The following is a 24,381-nucleotide window of genomic DNA, read 5'->3' as shown; positions in this document are numbered from 1 at the left end:
AAGCATTATTTGGACTCAAATGGGTTGTGGCAGTAGCTGTGGTGCTGCCAAGCTCTGCCTGCATGCAGGGTTTGAGCACCTACATACTGCGTAGATTATAACGTGCTCAAATAAGAGAACGCTGTGTCCATTGAGCTCACAAGCTGTTTGTATAGCTACACAGGTTTCTAGCTTCTGCTTTGAAATAAGGATGAACAGGACATTTCAGTAATCTCTCAAGCTTTTCTTCTCTCTGATCTGACCACCAGAAATCTGGTGTTCTGGATGTATGTGAATAAGATCAGACCTCTTCTTCCCCTTACTGATGTCTGCTTTTCTGATACTTGTTTAAAAAAGCACATTGCCTGGCCTTGCATTACCTTCCAAATAACAGCTAAGCCATTTTTCCCTGTGAATAATAAAAATATTGAGCAGATTGCAAAAGAAATAAAACCTGGAAAGTGTCTCTGCCTATTGGGAAAGAAATTTGGGAGAAACAGGCATTTTTTTGGAACTTGTTTCATAGAATCATAGAATCAACGAGGTTGGAAAAGACCTTTAAGATCATTGAATCCAACCATTACCCCAGGACTTTCTTTTAAAGACACAATACTTGAAGCTTTTGTTGACAATTTTGAATGAATAGGAGAGCCTGATCACCTGCAGGAAGCTGTAGGACAGTTGTTGAGTTGTTGATGTGGGTAGGCCACAGTAATAGATTGAGGTTGCTGGCGAGGGCTGTTTGAAATGCCATGGAAATAAATTTCTTCTTTCTTCTCCCTTTCATTCCCTAACATTTTAGTGTATGGGAAGGTTCTTTGAGATGGTTTTCATCACACTTGGTCTTGGTAGGCGGAGAAACAGTTCAAGGATGAAAGAAGGGTGGGAGGAACTGCTGGGTTACCAATTTTGCAGCATTAGGTATCTGTACAAAATGCCAGTAGCACATAATGACGAATCCTGCTTGTGTGATACAAATCAGCTTTTCCTCAATGTGAGGAGAATGAATCCTTCCTTAAAAGCAGCATTTGAGTGCCTTTTTCACTTCATCTATTACACCGATCTCCTGTGTGGGGTCTGCAGCAATATTGATGGGCAACAAAAAACATTAGCACTTCAGTAATACATGGATATAATTCATAAATAAATATAATATATTGGGGCATGCTCAAACATATTTTTGTGGTAGGGGTGTGTGATTAACTATAACTATCGTGATGATGGAAATAAAGCATCTCTCGGTTTGGAATGTGCAAGCTAGAAACACGCTGCATGGGTTTAGATGTGAGAATGCTTTGCCCTTAATTGAAAGGGTGGTGTTTTTTGCAAGTATCACAGTCAATGACTTGTCTTGAGCAGCTAATTAGTACGATTATTCCACAGCTGCATTAGTTTCACCACAAAGGTTTTCTCTTGTTTTATCAAAAGGATCAGTGTCTCCGTGAATGTTTCAAGCTGACAGGTCTTAAATAGCAAGATGGTCCCCTGCCTCCCTGCCCCCAAAATGTGTGCTCTGGAAAAGCAGAGTTTTGATCTCTTGGGGGAGTAAGTGTGGGTTCTCCTTTTTCGTTTCTACTCTGAACTGTTTTCAACAGCAGTCCTAAGCAAAGCAGGAAAGCTTCCAGTGGCACTGGCTCCGCTTGTCCAAGCACAAATCGGTGCCCGCAACCTCCCTGCAAGGCCTGGAAGGGATGCTGGCTTCTGGGCTCCATTGCAAGCTGTCCTGTAAGCATCCCTCAGGTAGCACTGAACACTGGAGCCATAGGTGGGGTTAATGCTGCCTTCCCAGGCATGGCTCTGCATTGTTACCAGCCGAATGAGCCTGTTGCCGTGGGCTGATGGCAATACACTTTCGCAGTCAGAATCAGAACCCAAATACCCTGAATTATACGCAGTGTAGCTCTTTCTTATATAGAGTCATGTATTCTTACCTGCTTCCAACATCCTTCCCACGAAGGATGTGCAGCTTGGTATTTGCATACTCTAATTGTTCGGCTTATGCTACAGAAATGCCTCATAAATGGATTTTAGTTCTGAGGGCTAGCAAAATGATGTGTTGCTTCAGGTGAAGTCCCATGGTTTGTCCCTTGCTGTTTGATATGAAGCTCTGCTTGCCAGTGGCTTAGAAATGCCTCTTAGGTGGTGAAGCAGTACAGTGTGCTAGCTCAGGCCAGCCAGCTTTTTAAAGTGTGACTGAAATAAAGCCATTATTGTTGTTTATTCTGCCTGTTCTTGTATCTTGCTGTGCTCAGAAGATGCTGGTAGGCCTGAAAGTGGGAGTTGGGGATTTTTAGTGGGTGTCTGGTTTCTAGCTGTGAGCGTGTTCCCACCAGAAATCCAACCCTGAGGTAGTATTCTGCAGAAAACAACTGAACTTGGTTATGTTGTGATTTATCTTATCTATCTATTTTTGAGCGAGATCATTAGACCTGCAGTATATTATACCTATCATTAGACTTGCTACAGCCTTTTACTGCTTTGTAAGAAAGAAATACGAGTGTTTGCTGCTCTCTGTAAAAGCATTACTTTTCTCGTGGGTGGTTGCTCTAAAATTGAAACAGCAAACAGCTCTTTACCGCTGGATATTGGTGTTTGGAAATGGCTAGCTGCAGTTCAAGTTAAGGCAGCCTAATGTGGCTGCTGAGTACCTGAAGTAGGTCGGCTCCAATGTTTCCCCTTGCGTGTGCAGCATATCCTTACCGCATCCCGCCCCACGCTCCGGTGTAAATTCCGCAAGCTCTGAGCGCTGGAGCTGCGATCCCGCTTGTGGAAGCTGAGCTATCTTTCTTTTGGTCTTCCACAGCAATTCCGAGCATCCTGGCGCTTCCAAGCCTCCCTTAAGCTCCTCCAGCATGACCTCACGAATCCTGCTACGACAGCAAGCTCATGCGTGAGCAGAATGCCAGGAGGCAGGAGCGTCGGGAGCAGCAGCAGAAGCAGCAAGCAGCCCAGTTCATGCAGCAGCGAGTACCCGTCAGCCAGACACCTGCCATCAACGTCAGCGTCCCCACCAGCCTGCCCCCGCCACCCAGGTGCCCATGGAGGTCCTCAAGGTACGCCAGTCTCTCTGCCTTCTGTTCAGGAGCTCTCGCTCAACCTACTTTATTCAATAGGGACACGGTTATAGGGAGTTTTGGTGATTACAGTTTCCAGATAAGCTGCGCTCTGGCTTCATTTGCAACTTATTTTGGTGTCCTGGGAGTGAAGAATGGAAAAACTTATAAAAAAGTTTGTGTAACTTTTGGTTTTCTTCAAACTTCGATATCCCAGGAGGGAGGTTTTGTTACAAAATTAATGTTTCCCGTCATTTCCCTTTGGAAAACGCTTCTCCGTCTTTCTAGTACTTAAATAGTTTTCCAAAAGAAGAAACTATTAATAGATATTCAAATCAATATTTTGGTTTTTAAAAGAAAACAATGAAATATTTTTGTAAAATGGAGTCAAAACTATACAAAAGAGCCTTGCAGAAAGCCTTAATCTGAAATATGGGTGAGTTTCCAGCCTCTTGCAATGAGCCTTTGTAATCCTTTTTTGCTTAAATGACTTGTTTGCTATTAGTAGCTTTGGATTCCTTGTCCTACTGGAAACTGTAGGAGCTTGTTAGTATCCCTCTGTCAAAAGGGATGTAGCTTGCTAATTACTCGGAAAAAAGGTGAACAGCTATAAGAAAACAGATCATTTAATGCACTGGTTAAGTCTGAGTAGGGTAAAGCAATGTGGAATGTGTTAGTAAAAGAATGCAAAACATTCTGGAGAAATTTGCTGACATATTTAATGAAAATAAATAATTCTTAGTTCTGAAGAGTTATCTACTTGCTCTGCGTTATTGCTGATTCTTTTTATTACACTCTGTTTAGTAACCACTTCTGGTCAGTAAACATATTCTTACTAGGTAAGTTAATTGAGCTTGATACAACTCGCTTGTAGTTTGCGCATCGCTGTTACGTATCAATGATACGTATTCAAAGATTTAGATTTAGAATAGACTTGCAGGCTCAGGATTTCAAGGCAGTTTGTGCACTGGGTTTATGGAGGGAACGCCTTTATTTATTGAATCTGCAGTAGGGTATTGTATTGACAGTGCCAAAACTAACACTTAGTTGGGATGTGGGTGTCATGTTCAAGTATGGTCTATGGTCAAGAAGCAGAAAGGCAACAGTTGAATTTTGAATTCTCTCTCTCTATATATATATATATACCCATTTCCATTAAAAAATAAATGAGTGTGTGTGATGTGCATATAGAAAGGAGTCTGAAATTGGCTGGGAAGAGCTATTTTGTGTAATGTTTGTGCATTTCACACCATGTTTGTAAATGACAATTTGTTAAACTTGTTTCTAGATTATGACACTGTTGCTCAGATCCAGCAGGTGTGTAGGTGCTACACAATAGTTTTAATTTGTAATTCACTTATTTAACTAAGCATATGTTACATTTTTTTATGTCCTTTCATCCTAATACTTTGTGACATCAATTTTAGGGGTTTTATTTAAATCCCTCTGAACACTCATAGGAAAGTGTTTATTTTCTAATGATATTTTACTATTAAGGAAGAAATGTAATGTCTTGAAGAAGCATTAGTAGTAGTTGTCCGTTGCCTCTTCATATGAGAGAGGTGGGGAGGCAGCCCTTTATTTCTGAGGGACAAAATAAAGGTGATACTTGGTTATTGCAAATGGGGTTACTAGGAACTGGCTTGTCATGCGATTTGTATGCAAATCTGTGACCTGCTAGAGCATGGCTAGGGAACTTCATGAGAAGGACTTGAACCTGAATACTCATTCTTTAGGATTGCAAAAGAATTATCTGTCCCATTTCCTCCTGATGGAGAAGGGTCTTCTGAAAAGAGGAAGGGCATCTCCCCTGCATTTGACTTTGGTCCAAATGACCCTGTAGAGCAAAAACGTAAAGGAATGTATCCTTAACTGGCTTGTAAATTAAAAGTAGTAACTGGCAACTACTACCTTTTGTTGACAGAGTTGTACATTGAAGGTGATGGTTGTGGAAATACGAGCTGCCTACTGGAACTAAATAATGCCTCTCTTCCCATCACCTGCATTTACATAAGTAACAGTCAAAATCAGATAAAACAAGTCCTCTTGGTCTCTGCCCATGAGAGAAGAGAGACTGCTTTGCATAGGTTTGCTGCTTGTGTTTTTGGTGGAGAAAGCAGCTGAAGATTCATCCTTTTATCCTTATTGATAAAAGTGGACCAGTTCTGTACAAAAAATAGATAGTACAAAATACCAGGTGTGAAGTCATGATCTTACTGAAAATTGACCAGATGCTTCAGGATTTGGCTGAAGGGTCCGTATAATTTTGTTTAGTGTTTTTTGTTCATTTGTTTGGTTTTGTTTTGCTTTGTTTGTTTTTTCTTTGGTTTTGTTTGTTTTAAATAGATTATTTGGCTCAAAAGATGAGATTAACAATAAATCAGGATCCTCCTGGTGCCGATGGACTGACAGCCAGCTCTGCCTGCAGTAACAAAGTACGAGTGACATCATTTCCCTGCAGCTGCTTTTCACACTTCAGTTGTTTTTTAGCTGTAGACAAATTTTCCGTATGAGCTGTACAGAAGCTTTAATTAGATAAATAGGGAACTAAGTTGGTAACTTTATTATCCAGATGGTCTGGATTTAGTGACCTTAAAGAATGAGAGAGACAAAAAGGGGATTTTTACACTTTCAGAAATGTTAGTCTGCAAGGCAACTTTCTTTTGAAGAGATCTGTTTGAATCTTACTTCACAAACACATAAGACCAAATGTAGTAGTTCTTTTTGTTGTTGTTTTTGCTTGTTTTGGAATTTAGCATCAAAAGAAGCCCACACCAAGACTCTTGAATTTGTCATCATTTAGTGTTTTTTAATTACATTGTGTGACTTGCCTTTCTCCTGTACCTTTGAATGTGAGAAGGAGAATAATACTTGCATGGCTGAAGATGGTAGTTTGGAATAACTAGTTTAAAAAGAAGCTAAAGCTGTTAATGAGCTTGGATTTTTATATTTGTTTTCCAGATGTTCATTTAGAAATAATGCAGAAAGAAAGAGAAATACATACGAATCTGTGTCACATTGCATAGGAATCTCCAAATTACATAATATGGTATGTTTAAGGACATATGAATAAATAGGATTTAATTTTCTTGAGTAATGACTTATTGCATCAGTTCTCTGCCACGTAATGTCACTTGGCGAGGTAGGAAATGAGCTTTTGGAATTCAAATTTTGTGGTGCTTTGTGCACCCTAATTAAGAGATGGACTAAGTCTAACACATTTGAAACAGTATCTCTTTGATCTAATAGCCAAAGAAGCATTTGTTACTGCTTGCAGTTATCCTTCTGCAGAGCTGATGTTAGCTTCACAGACGTACAGGCTGGTTTATCTCTTAAGCACCTTCTCATCCACCTGTTGGTAGTTGAGGACCAACGCTACAGAGGTGTCACAAGAGTTTCTTTGCTTCTGCTGCAGTTCAACCTCTTGCTCTGCCTTGGAACTAGGAGCCTATAACTTAAAACATTGATTGTTGGAGCAATTCTGAGCCCTCTCAATGTTGGATCAGGATCTGTTCCTGAGGTACAAAGTAAGTTTATATTTTTGTAAGAGTCAGATTATTTTCAAAGAGTTCAGCTTAAGATATCTTCAGTGGCTTATTTTATGGAGTGGCTTCTTCCATGCAGGTGTATTCTAGCTTGGTATACTTCATTGGTATTAAGAAGCTGTTCTTTCTATTGTTGTTGTTTGCAGCTATTCTCTTGTCTGGTAGGAGTCCTTATCTGTTGGAGCAGAAGCACCACTGCAGATCTCAACCTCAATATTCCAGAGCTGATCTCTGGGAACTGGTTGCTGCATTTCTGTAAGCAGGGTTAGCCCAGGACTGGAGGAGGTCATGCATCAGGTCTCTGTCTGTAGTCACTGAGACGTGATGATGGGTTAGTCCTTTTGCTCCTCAGTCATCCATTTGCAAAACAATACTGCTACTAATCCCATACCTTGTGGAGTTAAATTTCTTAAAGGTGGTGAAATCCTTGGCTATTAGAAATTGAGAGAATATGCTCTTGGTTTGTGGTGAAGCTGCTCTGTTTATCTGCTTCTCCATAGCTGTCTTGGACCTCGTGTGTTACTGTCTTCCTGCTTGATAGCATGGAATTAGCATCTCCTGTAGTCCTAGCAGCTGTCTGTTGACAGTTATTTAGGGAGCATCTCCTGTTGATGTGATAGAGTTGCTGGGTTCTGCTTTTCATGCCTTTTGTGCCCTCTCGCCTGCTCTCATCCTCCTTTCCTATCAAGCAACTTGCAGGATTCTTGTAAAGTGAGTGATCTCCCATCTACTGAGTACTGGTGGCAGCAGGACAACTCCCTGCCTTTCTATAGCCTTGTCTATATAGTAGTTTTCAGTCTTCTGTGTCAGTCCAGACAGCTGACTATAGAAATTTTTTGATCAGCAGGTAGAAACGCTGACTTGTGTGGCCAGAGTTTTACATAATGTCCCTCTGGCATCTTCACCAAAGCTGCGCTGTGGTACAGGTATGGAGTTCACCACCCTTCACATGCTTTTCAGGAAAAGGGATTTCCTTCATCTAAAACACTTAAAAGATCCATGAGAAGAAAGGAATGACTCTAAAGGCTGAAATTACCAGCCATCGTGCCTTATTCCGCAAGCAAGGCTTGCAGGATCCTTTTGGATCCTTTTGGGGCTAGTCTTTGAGAAGTTCTGCCAATAGAAGTAGTTGGACTCGAGATGCTGAGTAAGCCTTGCCTTTGGAGATTGCTCTCTTCTACTTTTTTTTTAATAAGTCCAGTTGTCTCAAAGCAGTCTTACTTACAGAATTTGTAGTGGTCCAGAGAGTAAACTTGCTGCAGAAATTCAGAGAGGGAAGGAGTAAGGACTCACCTGTTTACTCATTGATAGACATGACAAAAACTGAGTAGTAGCTATGCTGTGTGGTTTATATTGCTTTGCCTGATTTCTGGATAAACTTTACAGTTCAGAACAAGCGTAACACAATTCCCTAAGTAGTTTGGACCTGCCTGCCCAAAACACAGTGTGGCACTGCAGAAACTGAGACTTGTGTGAGCAGGCTTATGTCCTCCTTGGGAGGAGAAGCACTGGAGCATCTCAGGAGTCAGGAAAGGAGGCCCACGGCTATCATCAGAATTGCACATCACTTCTTTTGAAAATATTACCAGTTCTTTCAGGATTGAAAACATTACCGGTGGGCAGCTGACATCAGCCCTCTACATGTCTCACTAAGCAGTTAGAAGGTGGAAAATCAAGGTGAACACTTTCTCCTCTGTCTGCCTCCCAATGTTATTTGCTGGTGTTCCTCAGTTGATGCATGGATGTGACACTTATGCTGTTGTGTTTTTAATGTGCTACACCAGGTCATGGCACAAGAGCTGATGGAAGCCTGAAGTGGATGTATTGTGGTGAAATGGTATGGTCCCTGCCTGTCCCAGTCTGTCCCCCTGCTGCTGCACACTAACGCTTCTGAGGATGCGGTTGGTGTACATCCCCATCCTCTGGCGTGTAACCGTACCAGCTGAACAACACAATAAGAAATCTGCTGGACCTCTCATGTCTCTTCCTTCCTATTTGTCTGCCATAGGGATTTACGAATGTAACTTCTGTTTGGCACAGGCGTTGAGATGGGAGATGCTTGCCTGAGAGCACCGTGCTGAGTGCTGCTGCAACGTACAGGCTCGAGGGCTGGGTTGAGAACCCACAGTGGTGTTTGCAGCGTGAACTGGCATGTTCTTGCAGTGATGCAGTTGCCTTTGGGACACCATACAAATGCTGGGCAGGTAATAAGATAAAAGCAGGTTTCCTGACCAGCATATGATATAGCAGATCCCTTTCAGGATGCCAGCATCCCCTTTATCCTTGTTTCTGGAGACTGAGCAAACAGTTCTCTTGCTCCAGGAGATCTGGATGGTCCTGGGTCCTGCTTTGGTGATCAGCAGTTTGAGATCTCTCCTCTCTGGCCATAGAATCTGTGCGCCTGCGTGGGGCCTGCCCTTGCTAATAGGGCAGTTCACCCCAAGATGTGACATGCATATAAAAACATATGTATGGAAATATAGGCTACAAAACCAGTTTTAATATTTGTTATTAACAGCTTGTTAATAGTGTGTTTGCATATAAAAACGTTTATAATATGCTGGATATTTAAAAACCTATTTTTCCCTAAGAACCCAACTTAGCATTCCCCCTGCCAAAATGCCTACATTGGGTGTCTTCATAGTAGATGTTAACTGCTCTTTTGGTGCTAGAATTGCAGCACTTTACTGCTGTGTCTTGTCATTGTGGCCTTTCTTCTTTCACCTGCAGTCCTAAACAAGCTGAAACCTCTTTTCAAAGCCTAGAACCAGATACTGCTGACTGGATTTCCATTCTTGCTTTATTGTTCCAGGAGCTTTTTGCCCATCTCATGGTAGTATTGTGGGCTGATCACTTATAGCGGAGCAGGTCTATTTATCTTTTCTTTAATGCTGTCCCGTTGCTGTAGTTTGTGCTCTTATTTTCCCTTAAAGCAACATTTTCTGAGTGGACAGAAATGCAGTGCTGCAGCTGTGCTGCTTGGAAGGGTGCAGGCGACCAAGCTGGCCTCTTGCCTTCACCCTCGTGTCATTGTTCGTTCAGACTTTAAATGTGCCACCACGATAAGCTCTTTGCATCAGATACCCTGTATTTCTTCATTTTTGAAATGCCAAGCATGCCTTCTGAGTGATGGTAATGACTATGGACATGTATCAAAAAAATACCTCCTCCTACTTCTTTTCTAGTGTGCTTATTACAGAGAGTGACCTGTGGTGGTAATGCAGCCCTGCCTAGCAGGAAGGCTGTGCAGTTAACAGTAGTGTTCTTGGTGTAATAATTACCATAAAACTTCATTGTATAGGGGACTTATCTCATGGTTCTGAAGAACAGGAACAATGGGATGCCAAGATAAACGTGTGGTAGCATCTGCTACAGCAAATGCATGTTTGTGGACACTTATCTGATGAAGAGTTAATTTAATCTAACCTGACAATGGCAGACAGTAGTGTGTGCTGGTATGTTAAGTGAGCATGGCGTGTATTTGCAATTGAGAACCTAGATAAGTGATTTGCCAGACTGAGTGTTGGTGAGCTACAGATAGAACATTTAACTAAGATTATTTACACTCAGTGGCTGCTGTATATGTAGCTTCAGCCTACAGCAATTTCTTCATGAAGAAAAACTTGCATTTAACTACAGAACTACTAAAGCCTGCCTTGTCTCCTAAGTCTTCATGTAAGTAAAAGTATCTTTCAGGCCTTCAATCTTTTGCTTGCTTAGTGGGTTTAAAGCTGTTCCAAAACAAGCACTGGTGTTTGATGTCTGTGGTTAGTAATAGAGGTAAAATGTAAACTCTTGCTTAACACCTAGGTTGTTAGACATTAAAAATTCATGGAATTTAAGGGGGCAACATACTTCTGTGTGCAAGTATCTGACTGCTTGACTGCTAACGCAAAACACTGCTTTCACATTTCATCCCAAATGTCCTTTTCCTGTGGATGCAAATATGTGTGTTGCTTAGCTCTTGATAGAAGTGCTGTTGCTGATAAAGATGTCTGATCTTTCCATCATGGCTCTTCAGCTGTGGTCACCATGGCACAAAATACAGCTCCCAGAGATGTGGAACAATCTGTGCTGCTGCTGAATTGTGCTGCTAGGGTATTTCCTGGGCAAATGATGCTGTAAGCAGAGTGGGAAGGTAGCTGAGAAAGTGCTCCTTATCACAGAGGTGTTGCCCTGCAAGTTCACAGACTAGTTACCTGGTAGTTTGAAATAACATTTTTGACGTGGAGGAAATAAGGATATATTCACACAGAATGATCTAGGCATCCGGAAGTCCAAGCTCTGATCACCTTTTAGAAGATTCTTGGTAGTTTATACCCTGGTTGGTGGTCTTGAGGATTCTCTGGCATGATAACATCCACGAAGTTAAGGACATCTTGCTAAGTTTGTTTTGTTATGGCTTCAAAGCACGTCTTTTTAATGGTCTAGATGTATTATCTGATGGCTGAATTACCAGACCTTGGGAAAATGGTGGTTCACCACGTGTCAGTGACTGTTTTGGATCTGTAGAAGATGAGTTAATCTTCCTAAAGATTTGTAAGTGCCCACGCTTGTGGGTATTAAACGCATTGATGAGGCTCTGCAGCCCACCAGCTAACAGGTTTCAACAGCTTGTATTAAGTCCTTTTCCAGTAAATGTTAATTTAAAAAACCACCTTATTCCACTTTCCTGGTTGAGTCAAGGACGTGTAAAGAGGGCGATTGTAATGCTGGTCATTGCAGTTGTGTTTGTTGAGTCCACAGCTTAATTCTGCGGAAAACAGTGCCCACAGCCACAGTGGAGAGCAGTGGTTGTGGAGTGTTGCTGGAGAGCAGCAGAGTTGAGTGGGGGTCTAGGGAGGCCTCTGCTGACACTTTTGACAGACATTACATTTTAAATGTGAAAACTTAGATCTGCTTAAAGTAATCTTGTGGTATTATGTACACTCACAAGTATTTCAGTTCTTCAGCTACTTTGGCAGCATTATTCTCCGAGATGTTGAACCTGTGTAGTGAATGAATTCAAAGTGACAAGCTGGAGACATTCCTGCCATTCAAGAGAGGCTTAAGGAATTTCTTATTGGCTAAATTACAAATATGTAGCATTTTGCCCAGCACTGCATGGCAATTTCAACCTGCCTGACCGTGACAAGATTAGTGTTTTTCCTCCCCCTCCCCTGCAGTAATAATTTTTTCTCTTTTTAAATTAGATTAAGAAGTACCAGGCAGAGATGCAAAAGCTTGAAAGAGTAAAAACCAGCCTTACCTTGAATGATTCTGTCTGTCATTGGATTGGTTCCTTAATTAGCCCCATGTCCTTTAACCTCTTGAGAAATAAGTAAGGGATAAATTTGGGGATAAAGACAAAGACGCCCGGAGATTTACCACACACCGCTAGATAATTCATCAAGGAATGTTGGTAATTAGCCCTGCCTCTTTCCTTTCTGGCTCGTTTAATAAAACTGGTTGATTTAAAATAATGCCTGCTGGTTCATTATCAACTACTTTAAGAGCCAAGTTATGAACTTGAAACAAAACCCAGTATTGTGTTGTCCGCAAAGGACCTGGCAAGTATGTTTTGTTTTGTATGTTTTAAAACCAGAAATCGTTCAGTCCCATCATCAGTCTCCCCTACTTGATAATTATATATCACTTTATTTGGATTACCATTTGACTTTCTAGATGTATTTATTTCTAGTGTCTACTACTGGGAGGCATAGAGGAGGGGAAAAAAAAAATCCAAGATCCTAAAGAAGTACGTGTCAGATTGTGTTAAGAAAGCATGGCCTGATGGAATTCAGCTGAATATGAACTTTACAATAGTAGTAGTCGTCCAGCTGAGGAAATGGGTAACTGCTTTAACCCTTTATCTCTCAGAAATGAGTACCAGCCATGTCTTGTTCTAGGAGCAAAGTGAGCCATTTTAGTAATGCATCTCCTTAGTGCTTGTAGTGGAAATTTGTTCTGTATTGAGGACCGAACTCATCTGGTTTATATTTGCTTAGGAAAATATTCATGCAGCATTCTTTCTTTTTCTTTATGGATAGGAATAGCATTACTCAGAAATTAAATGACAGGATCAGGCTAGAACTGGATCAATACACTGCTGCCTTTACACTTTTCTGGGAGAATATATCTGTATGGCAGCATCCTGTTCAAATTTGTAACATCAACAGTTGCTCGCCAGCAGATCTGGTTAGGTCTGTTTGTCTGAATTAAAGAGTTGAGTTACTGTTAATGTGAATCTTCCTTTAATAATGAATATCACGCTTAGATTGCAACACTGCTGAATCTCTTGTGGGCTAGAGGAAAAGCAGGCTGTGCTAGCTTAGCTTCCACTTAGGGCAGGCTTGTCAGATCTTGGATCGTTTAGAAGACTTTTTCTGACCCTCTTGTTAACTCATCAGTATTGTTTGCGGCAGAATTGGATACAGTGTTTCAGTGCAAGAAAAGAAAAACCATCCTTGGAAATACTGCTCTGCCAGTCTTTAGTTCTCAGCAATTCTTTTATTACCATCTAAGAAAATAACTTTCTGCCTCCAAACACTTGCAGACAGAGCGCTGGGTGTTGGGGTGACAGCTCAATCCTGTGGGTTGTCACTAGAAGCACTTCTGCTGGCTGCCAGTTATCCACTTGTTTATTGAGACTTGTTAATAAACTGTTATAATTTAAATTGACTTAGAACTGAGGTGCATCTTTTCCATCTTGTAATGATGTGGAGCAGAAAATTGAGTAGCTAAAAAAAACCCCTAAACCAAGTGACCAACCAAAACAAAAAACCAAAAAGCAAAACAAAAAAACCTCCTCAACAAACACAACTCTATTTAATATCACTGGTTTTGCAGTTAGTGTGTCCATGCCAAATTTGTAGTTTTGGTTTTTCACATTGTATTCTTACCTTTTTAACATACTGGAACAATATTGTATTGTGGACCTCTGTGACTTAAGTGTCCTCATCTTGCTGAGTATCAGTAGTTGAAGTTCCAATAGTTCTTTGAAATTCTTGGGTAATTTACACAATTCAAGCACATTTTTTTTTTCCCTTTTGAACTTGATCACGAGCAGGATGTATTTTAAGACCGTTACAGTAATTAAACTGTACATGAAATGATGAGAAGCACTGAGAACTCATTCAGGTCTGTCATTCATGGCGCTGCACTTTCATAATCTCTCAGCAGATGGCATTATGATTTCCAAGAGTTCATGTATTTCTTGGGAACGCTCTCAGCTGCTGGGAACTTGTCTTTCTAGACTATTCCTTTCACCAGTGAAGGCTAATACTCAGGTGTTAAAAACTGTTTTGACACATTATTCTAATCGTGTTGTTTGCTTGTGTTACTGCATTTTATTTTCACCAACTAATGTCCCAGAGGTACCTTTAAGCCATTAACCAGTTAAATGCTGTATGTAATAGTTATTACATGTGAAAGACAGGCTGCATCTTTTAAATAAACCTGCTACTGGTGTCCAGTAGAAGTAATAAACTTGCTGAACAAGTTTATATCTGGAGCGCTAAACAAGCTTAAGGAATAAAACTGGAGCGTGTTTTCCATTTAACATTCCCAATGCTTAGAGCTATGTAAGACACAACAGTGTTGTGTTAAATTTTGTCACCCTTCCTGCTTTGTGCTACAAATCCTGATTTTTGAAGACAATGTGAGATACTGAAAGAAAAATAATTTGAAGTAGTAAGTGATGCCTTTCTGAAAAAAAGTAGTAAATATTACTGTATTTCTAAATTAATGGGGTTTACACAACCCAGAGCCTTTAGCTGTTTCAAGCAGCCCAGCTACTTGAAGCCCTGGCTTCTGAGGACAGTGTATTTGTTCCGAACTTGTCTGGAATCTGTGTAGTTTCTCTAAATGAACACACTGATGTCAGCAGGAATGTGTCTGTTGCCTTAAAGAAACCCATGTTTCAAAGAGCTGTCTTGGAGCAATGTGATCCTTTATCTATCAATCTGTCTGTCTGTTTGTCTGTCTGTCTTCTCCTTCTGAACATGGACAGCACCAGATCCTCTTGCTGGAGAGTGGCACAAGCCATGAGAGGCCAATGGATGCTGAACGGTGGAAGTTGTTGCTGAAGCTGAGCTTGGAGTCTCAGCAGCAGTCAGGCACCTAAGCATCTTTAAAAGGGCTGGGATAAGGGTTCATGGCTGCAAGATGCAGAAAAACCCTGAGAGTGAGTTTGAGTTGCTGCTTCTTTCTTGTTACAGTGAAAGGCCTTGCCAGTAAACTGCTATATTAAAATATGTTGGGAGCCATATCAAATCAGAAGTTATTCTGACCCAGAATCAAAAATAACTTGAGAGGAAGTTTATATGTCAATGGAAGTGAATCAAAGCTTGTATTGCAGGATTCTTCCCCAGAGATACCAGGAACATCCTGTTAAACCATCAAAATTCAGTTTGTGGACTTAATGGTTGGCTATGAATTAAAACTTTCTGCTCTTTTCAGAGGAGAATATAAACAGGCAACTAATGGAAATTCTCTTTTTTAAAAAAATACTCTCTTCCTTGGAAGGAGCACACTTCAAAACTGAGGTGAAAAAGCCTATCTGCCTGTTCCATGCTTTTATAAAGGTCCTGTCACGGACCTATAGGTAGCACACTAAACCTTATCTTTCAGGTGACTACATCTAGCTACTTAAGGCTGTATCTTCTCTCTGCTTCTGTTTTTTTCTTTAGGTGTGTGGGTTTTGTTTCTTCTGGGTTTGGGGAGCCCTGGCCAGGGGGAAGTGATGCTCTCAGGAAAGACTTACTCCACTTTACCTACACCAGCAATCCAGAGAGCCACTGTCCTCAACCAGCATCACTGTCTCCATAGCAGCTGTCTGATAAACCTGCTTTTGGTGATACAGCTGGTTTGTGCTGGGGGCGCAGAGCTGCTTTTAGTGCTGCTACAGCCTCGCATGAAGTAGGGCTGTTCTGGTGAAGCGATGTTAGCATTTCAGGAGCTGCTTTGGAGTTAATTTCTGCCTTGTTAAACAGTGCTTTAAAGTTAATTCTTGTCCTGTTAAACAGAAAATTCTGAGAAGTGAGATTTCTGTTAAACTGGCGATGGTCTATATTATCATAACTTAGTTATTGAAAAGTCATCCTTTGAGCAGTCAGGTTTTTTACTATAGTATTAATTTGACTATTTTACCATTCTGCTTCTTGTCTTCCACAAAAACTATACTCTTCTGAAATACCACGATAGCCTGGGTCTCAATGAAACAGTTTGTTCAGGGAAGGAGTAAAATGACCTTGAATGAGCCAGCACTTGCGTGTAGCGATTGTAAGCTTTCTATCCTCTTTGCTCTCTAAAAGGAAGTGAATTCTGTACCACAGGCACCATTCATTGCACAGTAGTTAATGGGCTTCATTCACATGAAAGTTCATATATTCCTTAAGGGTTCAGCCCTGCATGGTTTGCTGTGTAAAAGGAAAAATACTATTTAATCGTGCTACTGTGGTTTTTCAAAAGAGTTTATCTTTTTCTAATATACATTGCCTTTTGAGGGAAGAAAAGTCGTGCCTTCTGCTCTAGAGTGCTGCTTATTCAATAAGTGGTTGCTCTATGTGAAGTGCCGTTTCCTATGTGGGTCACTGTTCAGAATTGCCTTCTGCCTTTCCCTCCAAGGTTTAATGTGAGAAATGAGGAAAAAGCTTCCAGCCAGGGCTTCTGCCCGTTCACAGGACTTATCCTTAAAAAACCCTTCTCTCTGAACCTGTGCTTCCCAAGAACAGTTGAATTCCATCTCGTTTGTTTAACTAAGGGCTGAGTCAGGTCTTGATGGCTCTACATGATCTGAGTACACAGCATCTAGATGCTCTGCTTTGGATGCAGAGTGAGGAATGAGCTGAGTGCTACTGGACCCAGGGAATAACTGTTAGAGGAACACAGTTAATCCAATTTTGCATTTTCTTCTCTAGTACCTGCAGTTCCAGTAACATGCCTAACTAGTTGTTGCTGCCAGCAGTATATAAAGCAGTAGGCCACCAGATGGGGTAAAGCAGAAGCAGCTTTGGCTGTTACTCAGTCAATTCCTTATTTATGCCCTTTTTTCGGGGGAGGAGGATTATAGGTCCATGATACACAAGGTTGCACCAATATTTGCATTTGAGGGGCTACACTAAGAATTACATGGGACTGGTGAGGCAGTTTGAGATTTAAAAAAAGGCCTGTTTTTTTGGAAAGGTGACTTTCATTTTATTGTTTGGTTTTTTTTTTGGTTTTTTTTGGGGGGTTTTTTTTTTAATCAGCATAGTAGTTTTGGTTGCCTGGGTCAATGTAGCCTTGCAAACAGCAGTACTTGCATAACTGAGGGGTAAGAGCAGCAAGGTGATGTGTGTGGTAGGGAAAGAACAAGCAGTAGAACATCAGCATGGCACCTTCTCAGGCCAACTCTGCCTATAGTGTGGAGCAGCAATGCAATTTTGAAGTAAATTCCCTTATAACTTATTACATGTTAGCTTATTTTTGCCCCGTGCTGTTGATGAGTACTAATCAGATTCTTGTCATGCAAAATTAAATAAGGAGACCTTGTGTTATCCAGCCACTATTGGGAGTTCAGTCTGTGAGAGCAGACTAGAGCCAGCCTGACATCAATGGCTTCAAGTGCACACAGTGTTCTGAACTGTTCCTCTAAGGGGTCCCACACCTTGCACTGTGCTGCTTGAGGATGCATAACCAGCTGTAGTGACCTTGGGACCAGCTGCAACTGTCAAACACACTTGCAATCGTCAAACCCAGCTGTTTGCTATCATTGATGTACTGGCATCTCCTCTGGCTACTATCAGATATTAACACCCCCCCCCCCCCAACTTTCCCTTTTCCTCTTATTTCATATAAAACCAACTCTGTTCATTATAAGCTTATTTGCATTTTTTGAAGCATTAAGGTCTCTAAAAATACTTACTACCTGTAAGGTAGTGTGTGACATGCTAAAATGGGTTCATGTTTGAGGTTTAAAAAAAGGTGAGGAAGGTGGGGAAGATTGAGTTAGGATCTACTTAATCCACGCCTAATCTCTAATTACATCCTTCTAACGCTAGCATCTGATGCCTTGAAATGTGCTATGTTCTCATACTATTTCTTGGATAGCTAAAACTTTGTGTATGTTGTCAATTGGTGATGAGAGGTATGCTGTAAAATGCACGTCATGTTGTTTGTATTTTTTCAGTGTTAAAAGGAGATACATGATTTTTTGCATAAATAGTGGAAGATAGTGGAAGATATATGCCTATTTCCCCTTGTGAACATAGTTCTGTTCTTGTGATAGCATTTGAAAGGTTACATTAGCGTGAGTCAAGTGCGGTTTAGAATAGGATTCTTCTGAGACTAAGCCTGGAGGCCCTGAATTTCTTTCTCAAAAGATGTTTTGATCTTCTTGAAAACTATTATTTCTGAATTTCTTGGCGATTTGTATTTGCAGCTAACCTTTGGAGAAGTGGAATGATAACACACACTCGTCTTTGTGTTTTGTGAATGTGCCTCTCTCGGTGAGCTGTTGGCTTGTGCTTTTTTGAAGTTCAGATGAAACCACTGAAAAGAGCTTTCTGTGAGCTGTTTGGGAAGGTGGCGTTCTTCTGGCGTCGCATAAGAAAAAATGTGATTCCAGGCCTGCAGAAAGAGCCCTAACCCTGACCTTGGTAGGACTTCACGCAGTAGAGAATCAAGAGCTTGCAGTCCCTTGCAGGCTGGAAGTCTTATTTGTGCTCACATGCTGAAAATGCTGGTGTTGTAGGATATGTGTGTGCTGGAAGAGCGTCACAGCAAAAGCTTAGACCAGCCTTTTATATAACTTGTTTTTCACAGTCTTTAAGTTGTTGCAATGAGGAACATGGTTGTGCACTATCTGTTGAAGTAATGATGCTGACTGCCGGTTTCTGTTACAACTGTGATATAAACCTGGCTACTGACAGCTAACTTGCTTTTTGTCACTGGTTCAGGTGATGGTCCTGCAAGAGCCCCATCCTCTTGTCTGATCAAGGGTCGTTTATGTAGGCAGGCACTTCTCGTTTCACAGTGTAACTAATTATCTGCCTATAATATGTGAAATAACACGAGGAGAAGGGTTTTCAACAGCTTATCTCTGGAAGACGTGGAGAGGCAGGTGCGGGGAAGGTTACAAAAATGGCCAAGTGGCTGGATGTTGTTTTTGTAAGTATAAAATAGATTGTGATGCTATGTTACTATGTATGTAAGGTGTGAGATCTTAAAAGGGCTGAAATGTTGGCATCCTTGTTTAATAAATGAGCTGATGGGAGGCTTGTTTTTCCTGATGGGAGCCAGACGGTAGCTACTGTTTGACTGTGTGGGAATAAGCTCATGGGGTGTAGGGGTTAGGCCATGCAACTTAATTGCTGTTACAGTAGTATTATGACAATGTTCCTTTAGCTAAGAAGTAACTAAAACACTAAGTTTCATTGTGGTTTCTGGGTTTAAAATTAGAGTGGAATAAACACACTTAATTTCTTACTGTTGTTACCTTTAATCTCTTGTGGCTACTGTGATGTCTGTCATAGCATCTACTTCATGAGTGAGATACCAGGAAATAAAAGATGCAATGTTGCTTTATGGACGTGTCAGGCATTAGCACTCCACTCCCTAGGAAGAGCTACCACCATTCAGAAGTAACCCTGACAGCCTTGGTTTTCAGTTTTGATGCTGTATGGCATCAGTTTGGCTCCCTGGGTAAATTCTCCTCCAGAGTGGTGGCTTGCCATCCTGCACAAGGAGCGTACCCACCTTTGTGGGTTGCCAAAGTCCCTCCAAAAAATGCTAATACTGGTATTTAGCAGAATGCTTCAGATCATAGCCAGTTGAGTTTGCATGAAGGTGACTTGGATTGTCTTACATTAGCGAACATGATGATCAAGCACTCTGAGGTACTGAAACTGTTTTATTATAACTCAGTAGGTTTTAATACAGTCATAAATAACATCACAGCTCGTTGAGCAGAAGGATAAAAATCAAAGAGTTCAGTGGTAAGCCAGCTTGCATTTCCTTCACTTAAATGAAGTCAGCAATTTATTATTATTTTAGACTGTGTCTAATGATCATGTTAGTAGTGTGAATAAAATGGATATATCTAGACTGCTTTATTCTTCTGCTTATTCAAGCCTTTCATATTGGGGCTGACATGAGACATTGCCTGTAGCCAGTGGTATAGAGCCCGGCTAAGTCTTGCTAGTTCTTTATTAACTGTGACATGTAGAAGGTCGGGGCATGTTAACAGCATAAAACTCTTCTGAATTAACAAAATCTTCATTCTCTTGCTAACATCTTCTCATGGCGCTGTGTATTTGTTGTAAAGCAGAGAGCCTCAAAACAGGCGTGTTCCAGAACAAGTGTTCTTTGTGCTGTAGGTAGGGTGTTGCCAAGTGGTTTGTTAAAATAAATGGTCCTTTCTAAATTATTTTCACTCTTATATTTGGACACTACTTTAAAAGTATCAGTAGAAGGACTTTTCAGTAGATGCACAGGCCAAGCTGTTCCAGCACGCACTGCGTGGCTCTGGTTGGGCTCGGTGTATTTATGTTTTCACGTTTGGGTTATGATTAGAGGCATGTTCTTGATGTGTGCTTTGTACGTGACCTTGAGAGCACGCTGCCAACCTCCCAGTCCCCATGTAATTACGTGAACAGTGAGTGTAGCAGTCTTTCACCTACATCATTTTTAGACGTGCAACAAGGTGTAGAGGTTGGACTAGATGACCTTTCAAAGGTCTTTTCCAACCCAAACTGTTCTATGATTTTATGATGTCCTTCCTTCTGATGTGTAGTGTACCTCCAAAATGGGGAGCTTTTTTTCCTTTTAATGTAATAATCCATGAGTTGCATTTGAGTTTACAAATAGCTTTGATTTAAAGAAGAGTATACAACTGTTTCTGCTTGTGGCTTTTGGGTGTTTGATATCTTTTGACCTAGTGTCATCTTTACTTCTCCCTCCCTATCTTGTGTTTTACTGCTGAATGTTGAAAATTCGTAAATAACTACTTCAGTAGCTGCCCACAGGCAATATTCTGAACACCCGTTCTTTCTCACAAGCTACCACTGTGTATTCGAAAGGCTTTTAAATCAAACTCACTCTTGCTCAGCCCCAAAGTGCTGGAAATCACATTCCCTCAATATTGAAGTTATCTTGAATCAGAACTGCCTCATGTGCTATAAAATTGACCAACCTTTCACAAACTTCATAGTGACAGATAAAACCAGTGTTGAGGATTTTTAAAATTTATGAAAGTAAGGGGTTGGGGGTTTCCCTTTGTTATATTTTTTATTTACAGTTTGGGCAAAACAGCCTTTTTTGCTTATGTTCCACTTTTGAAAATCAGTGTGCATGACACACGTAAGACAAGTCCTTGCAGGGGCCAAAGTAGATTTACTGCATTAACATCTGCTTTTGGCATAGAGACTTGAAGCTTCTTGAGTTTTCTTTATTAAATGCTGGACAAGCAAACAACCTTCCCCATTCTGAGTGTGGGTAACTCCACATCTCCAGGAAACTGGTAATAAGGTTTTTTAGTTTAAAGTCAGCATGTGCTGTCTCTCCTTCTGTTTTAAGTTTAGCGCTAGTTCCTTGTTACACAGCATCTTGTATGAAACCGATTCCTGTTTTCTTCTTTGTTCATTTTCTAAGAAAGATACTATTATTCTTACCTAGTCCCGTTTGCATTCTTCACATTTGACAAATGACCCATGATGAGCAACCTGGGCAAAACCATGTGTGGAGAAGGATGCCTCTTCTCATCTGTGGAAATAAGGCAGGACTTGTGCAAAAATCTATGATGTACCTCCTTTTGTATAGCAAAGTGCATGCTATCTTGGGTGTGGGCTCTAGAAATCATAGAATCATAGAATAGTTAGGGTTGGAAAGGACCTTAAGATCATCTAGTTCCAACCCCCCTGCCATGGCAGGGACACCTTGCACTAGACCATGTCACCCAAGGCTCTGTCCAACCTGGCCTTGAACACTGCCAGGGATGGAGCATTAACAACTTCCTTGGGCAACCCATTCCAGTGCCTCACCACCCTCGCAGTAAAGAACTTCTTCCTTATATCTAACCTAAACTTCCCCTGTTTAAGTTTGAACCCATTACCCCTTGTCGTGTCACTACAGTCCCTGACGAAGAGTCCCTCCCCAGCATCCTTGTAGCCTCCTTCAGATACTGGAAGGCTGCTATGAGGTCTCCACGCAGCCTTTTCTTCTCCAGTATGTACCCAGAATCTCTAAATCCTTTGCACATGTGAAGGTTGGTGTGATTTAAGCAGCAGGCCCTGCTTGGAAGAAGGGTCAGTGTTCGGCACCTCTTCCGTACCATGGCAGATGCAGTAGAGTGAAGACATTAAGACACCGGTTTTTCCAGCAGGCTTGCAGTGAAACAGAGACCTGGAAGTGAAATACTCTGCTCTGCAGGTCTAGCAGGGGTTACAGAGGGCTGTAACAGTGGCTGGATTAGTAACCCTTGTGAAATGTGATAGTCCTGCTCAGGCTCTAAATATGTGACTGCAAGTCAAAGCTGGCACTGGCTAACACAGTGCTTGGCAACCTTACAGGGAAGATAAGGTTGGACAAATACTTCTACTCCAATGTGACTCTTTCAAGTTGATAGTGAACTGCCTTAGAGTGGTCTGGTAAATCTTGTGTTGGTGTTGCTTGGGCTGGAGGAAGGGCAGATAATTGTACTTGGACTATGAAAGGCTTTGCAAGGGGAAGATGGCTTCAGATCTCTCTGCTGGCTTTGGGCTCCCTCTTGAGTTCACATCTCTGTGCCAAGTCTTGGAAGAGAGCTTTTTGGAAGCAACTTCATGTCTATCTTTGATGGTTCCTGTAAGGAGAAGTCATTTGTGTCTACTGTGAGCAATCTCAAACCCTGTAGTGCTGATGAAAGAACTTCCTTATGGGAGAGGAGGGTGGCAGAAATGGATGTCAATACAAGATGCTTGAATTAAGCTTTTTACAATGGCAGTACCATAATTCAAGCTTGCCTGTCAGGTGCAGTGGTGTGGCTGATATTGTTGCCTGTTAGTCATAAAATATTTGTGCTCTGAAGCACCTGGGGTAGGTGAAATCATAGCAGAAGATTTGTGTCTGACATTCTATGGAGTCAATCACTTGTCTGTCCTAAAATGTTGCAATGCTTTTTGGTATCCTCTCAGTAACTGTATAAAATAGAAATTTATGGCGTGTGTGTTGGGAATTAAACAGCTGAAATGCGGGTTTCCTAATAAAATAAATGCAGGACTTTGAAGGACTGAATCCTGTCTGAAAGCCACACTTATGGAATGGCAGCTAGTGTGCCACTGACCTGCAAATTACACCAGCTCCTGTCTCCGTAAGCGAATTTGGCTAACCTCTCTTTAATTTCCTTAGATACTGTTTGTCATGTGCTTCTATAGCTAAAGCATAGTTTTTAAATTACTAATCCACAAAAACTTGGTTCTTTTTTTGTCTGTTTCATGTCTTTCACTTGGATAAAAAGTCATGTTACACAGAGGAATTTTTGGTGATGGGCAAAACAACCCGTACTTGTATAAATGATCTCATTCTGTACAAACGTGCCTTTTCTTTTTGTAACTATTAGTGCTTGAAGATGACTGTTGGGTTCACTTAAACTGCAATCATGATTCCAAATGACTGACTTGTACCTGCCATGATTTCAAGTTCAGAGGTTTTTTGGATGAGTTAATAACCAGGGAGTTTTATTGTGCTAATTTATGTCATTTATTGGCTGTGTTCTAAGGTAATAATGCCTGGAATCAACTCGTTCCTGCCTATCATTCCACAGTCAATACAAGTAACTTCACCTTTTATCTGCTCTTGGGCTTCTGGTCAGTTGTTCTTCAGGCCGCTATTCTTGGGTTATTGACTAAATGAAAGAGGAGCAAATATGCTCTAGAAAAGATGGTGAGAAGGGGAGAACGGCAGCTGAAGAAGTTACTGAATAGGTTTATCTATTACTAAATTCACAGTGGCCCTACGGGGAATGATCTGTCACAACCCAATCAACCTAATTTTGGTTGCATTTTGAAGGGCAATAGCTGTTTGTTCTTGGAGGACTGGAAGGTTTCAGAAGCAAGAGGACTCAACTCTTGCAAAGCTACTCCAGGCCACTGATGTCCCTTAGGGGGAAAAATGTGATGGCTGTTGCTTAATACTTGAATGCAGCATGTAGAAAATGTCTTTGAGAATGAGTCTAAGCCATTGTCTTGGTTGGTTACTTGGATTGCTCGGAGTTGCACGGTAGAAGGATTCTTTCTGGCATTTCAGGGAAACCTAGGATCAATATTTCAATGAAATAATATAAGTTTTTTATGGTCTTTAGGATTTTCAGATTCATTGAATCAAGCTGTGGTGAATATGACTTGCAGAATTTTGAACCTGGATTAGAAAACTTAAGGAGAATAAATCATTCTTAATGCAAGAGGCACTAATTCTTTCTCGTATGTCATTCTAAGATTTCCCCAATTCTCCTGTGTGAAAGGATAGACACCTATTTATACAGCTTTCTGTTTTTATTCAAAGTCCTAGAAAACAGTTTGTTGCTGCTGCTGTTGGATTTTTATCCTGGAAAGCGTTGGGTCAAAGCATCTTGAAAAAGCACCTTTGAAGCCCTGGACTACCGTGTTGAAGAGGCTTTCTGCTGTAGTAGACCCAACTGAAGCCTGTAGCCTTTGCAGAACACTTAAGTGGATGTGGTTTTTGTATCGTTTTTCTTTGGGTACCATTAACTGTTAAATGATACAGAATTTTAACCTTTCATAAAAATCCCATGACATTTAGCTGTCTAAGCAACAAAAAGTTCTATTGAACTGAGAAAACTGACAAAAAGT

The 24,381-nt window shown here is 41.0% G+C and overlaps 1 protein-coding gene across 1 annotated transcript in view; it reads left to right on the top strand.

Annotated features, from left to right (window-relative positions):
• Window positions 1-3,781, top strand: part of LOC115614839 — a 58,464-nt gene extending 54,683 nt beyond the window's left edge. Inside the window, exon 3 of the mRNA XM_030502225.1 lies at window positions 2,783-3,781. Within this exon, the coding sequence (XP_030358085.1) occupies window positions 2,783-3,106 (324 nt within the window). The 3' untranslated portion in view covers window positions 3,107-3,781. The remainder of the gene's footprint in view (window positions 1-2,782) is intronic.
• The last annotated feature ends 20,600 nt before the right edge of the window (window positions 3,782-24,381 follow it).

This window comes from Strigops habroptila, chromosome 11, assembly GCF_004027225.2.
Source record: "Strigops habroptila isolate Jane chromosome 11, bStrHab1.2.pri, whole genome shotgun sequence".
Classification (NCBI taxonomy): Eukaryota; Metazoa; Chordata; class Aves; order Psittaciformes; family Psittacidae; genus Strigops; species Strigops habroptila.
Note: the sequence above shows the minus strand (reverse complement) of the source record. Positions and strands in the feature narration are given on the sequence as shown.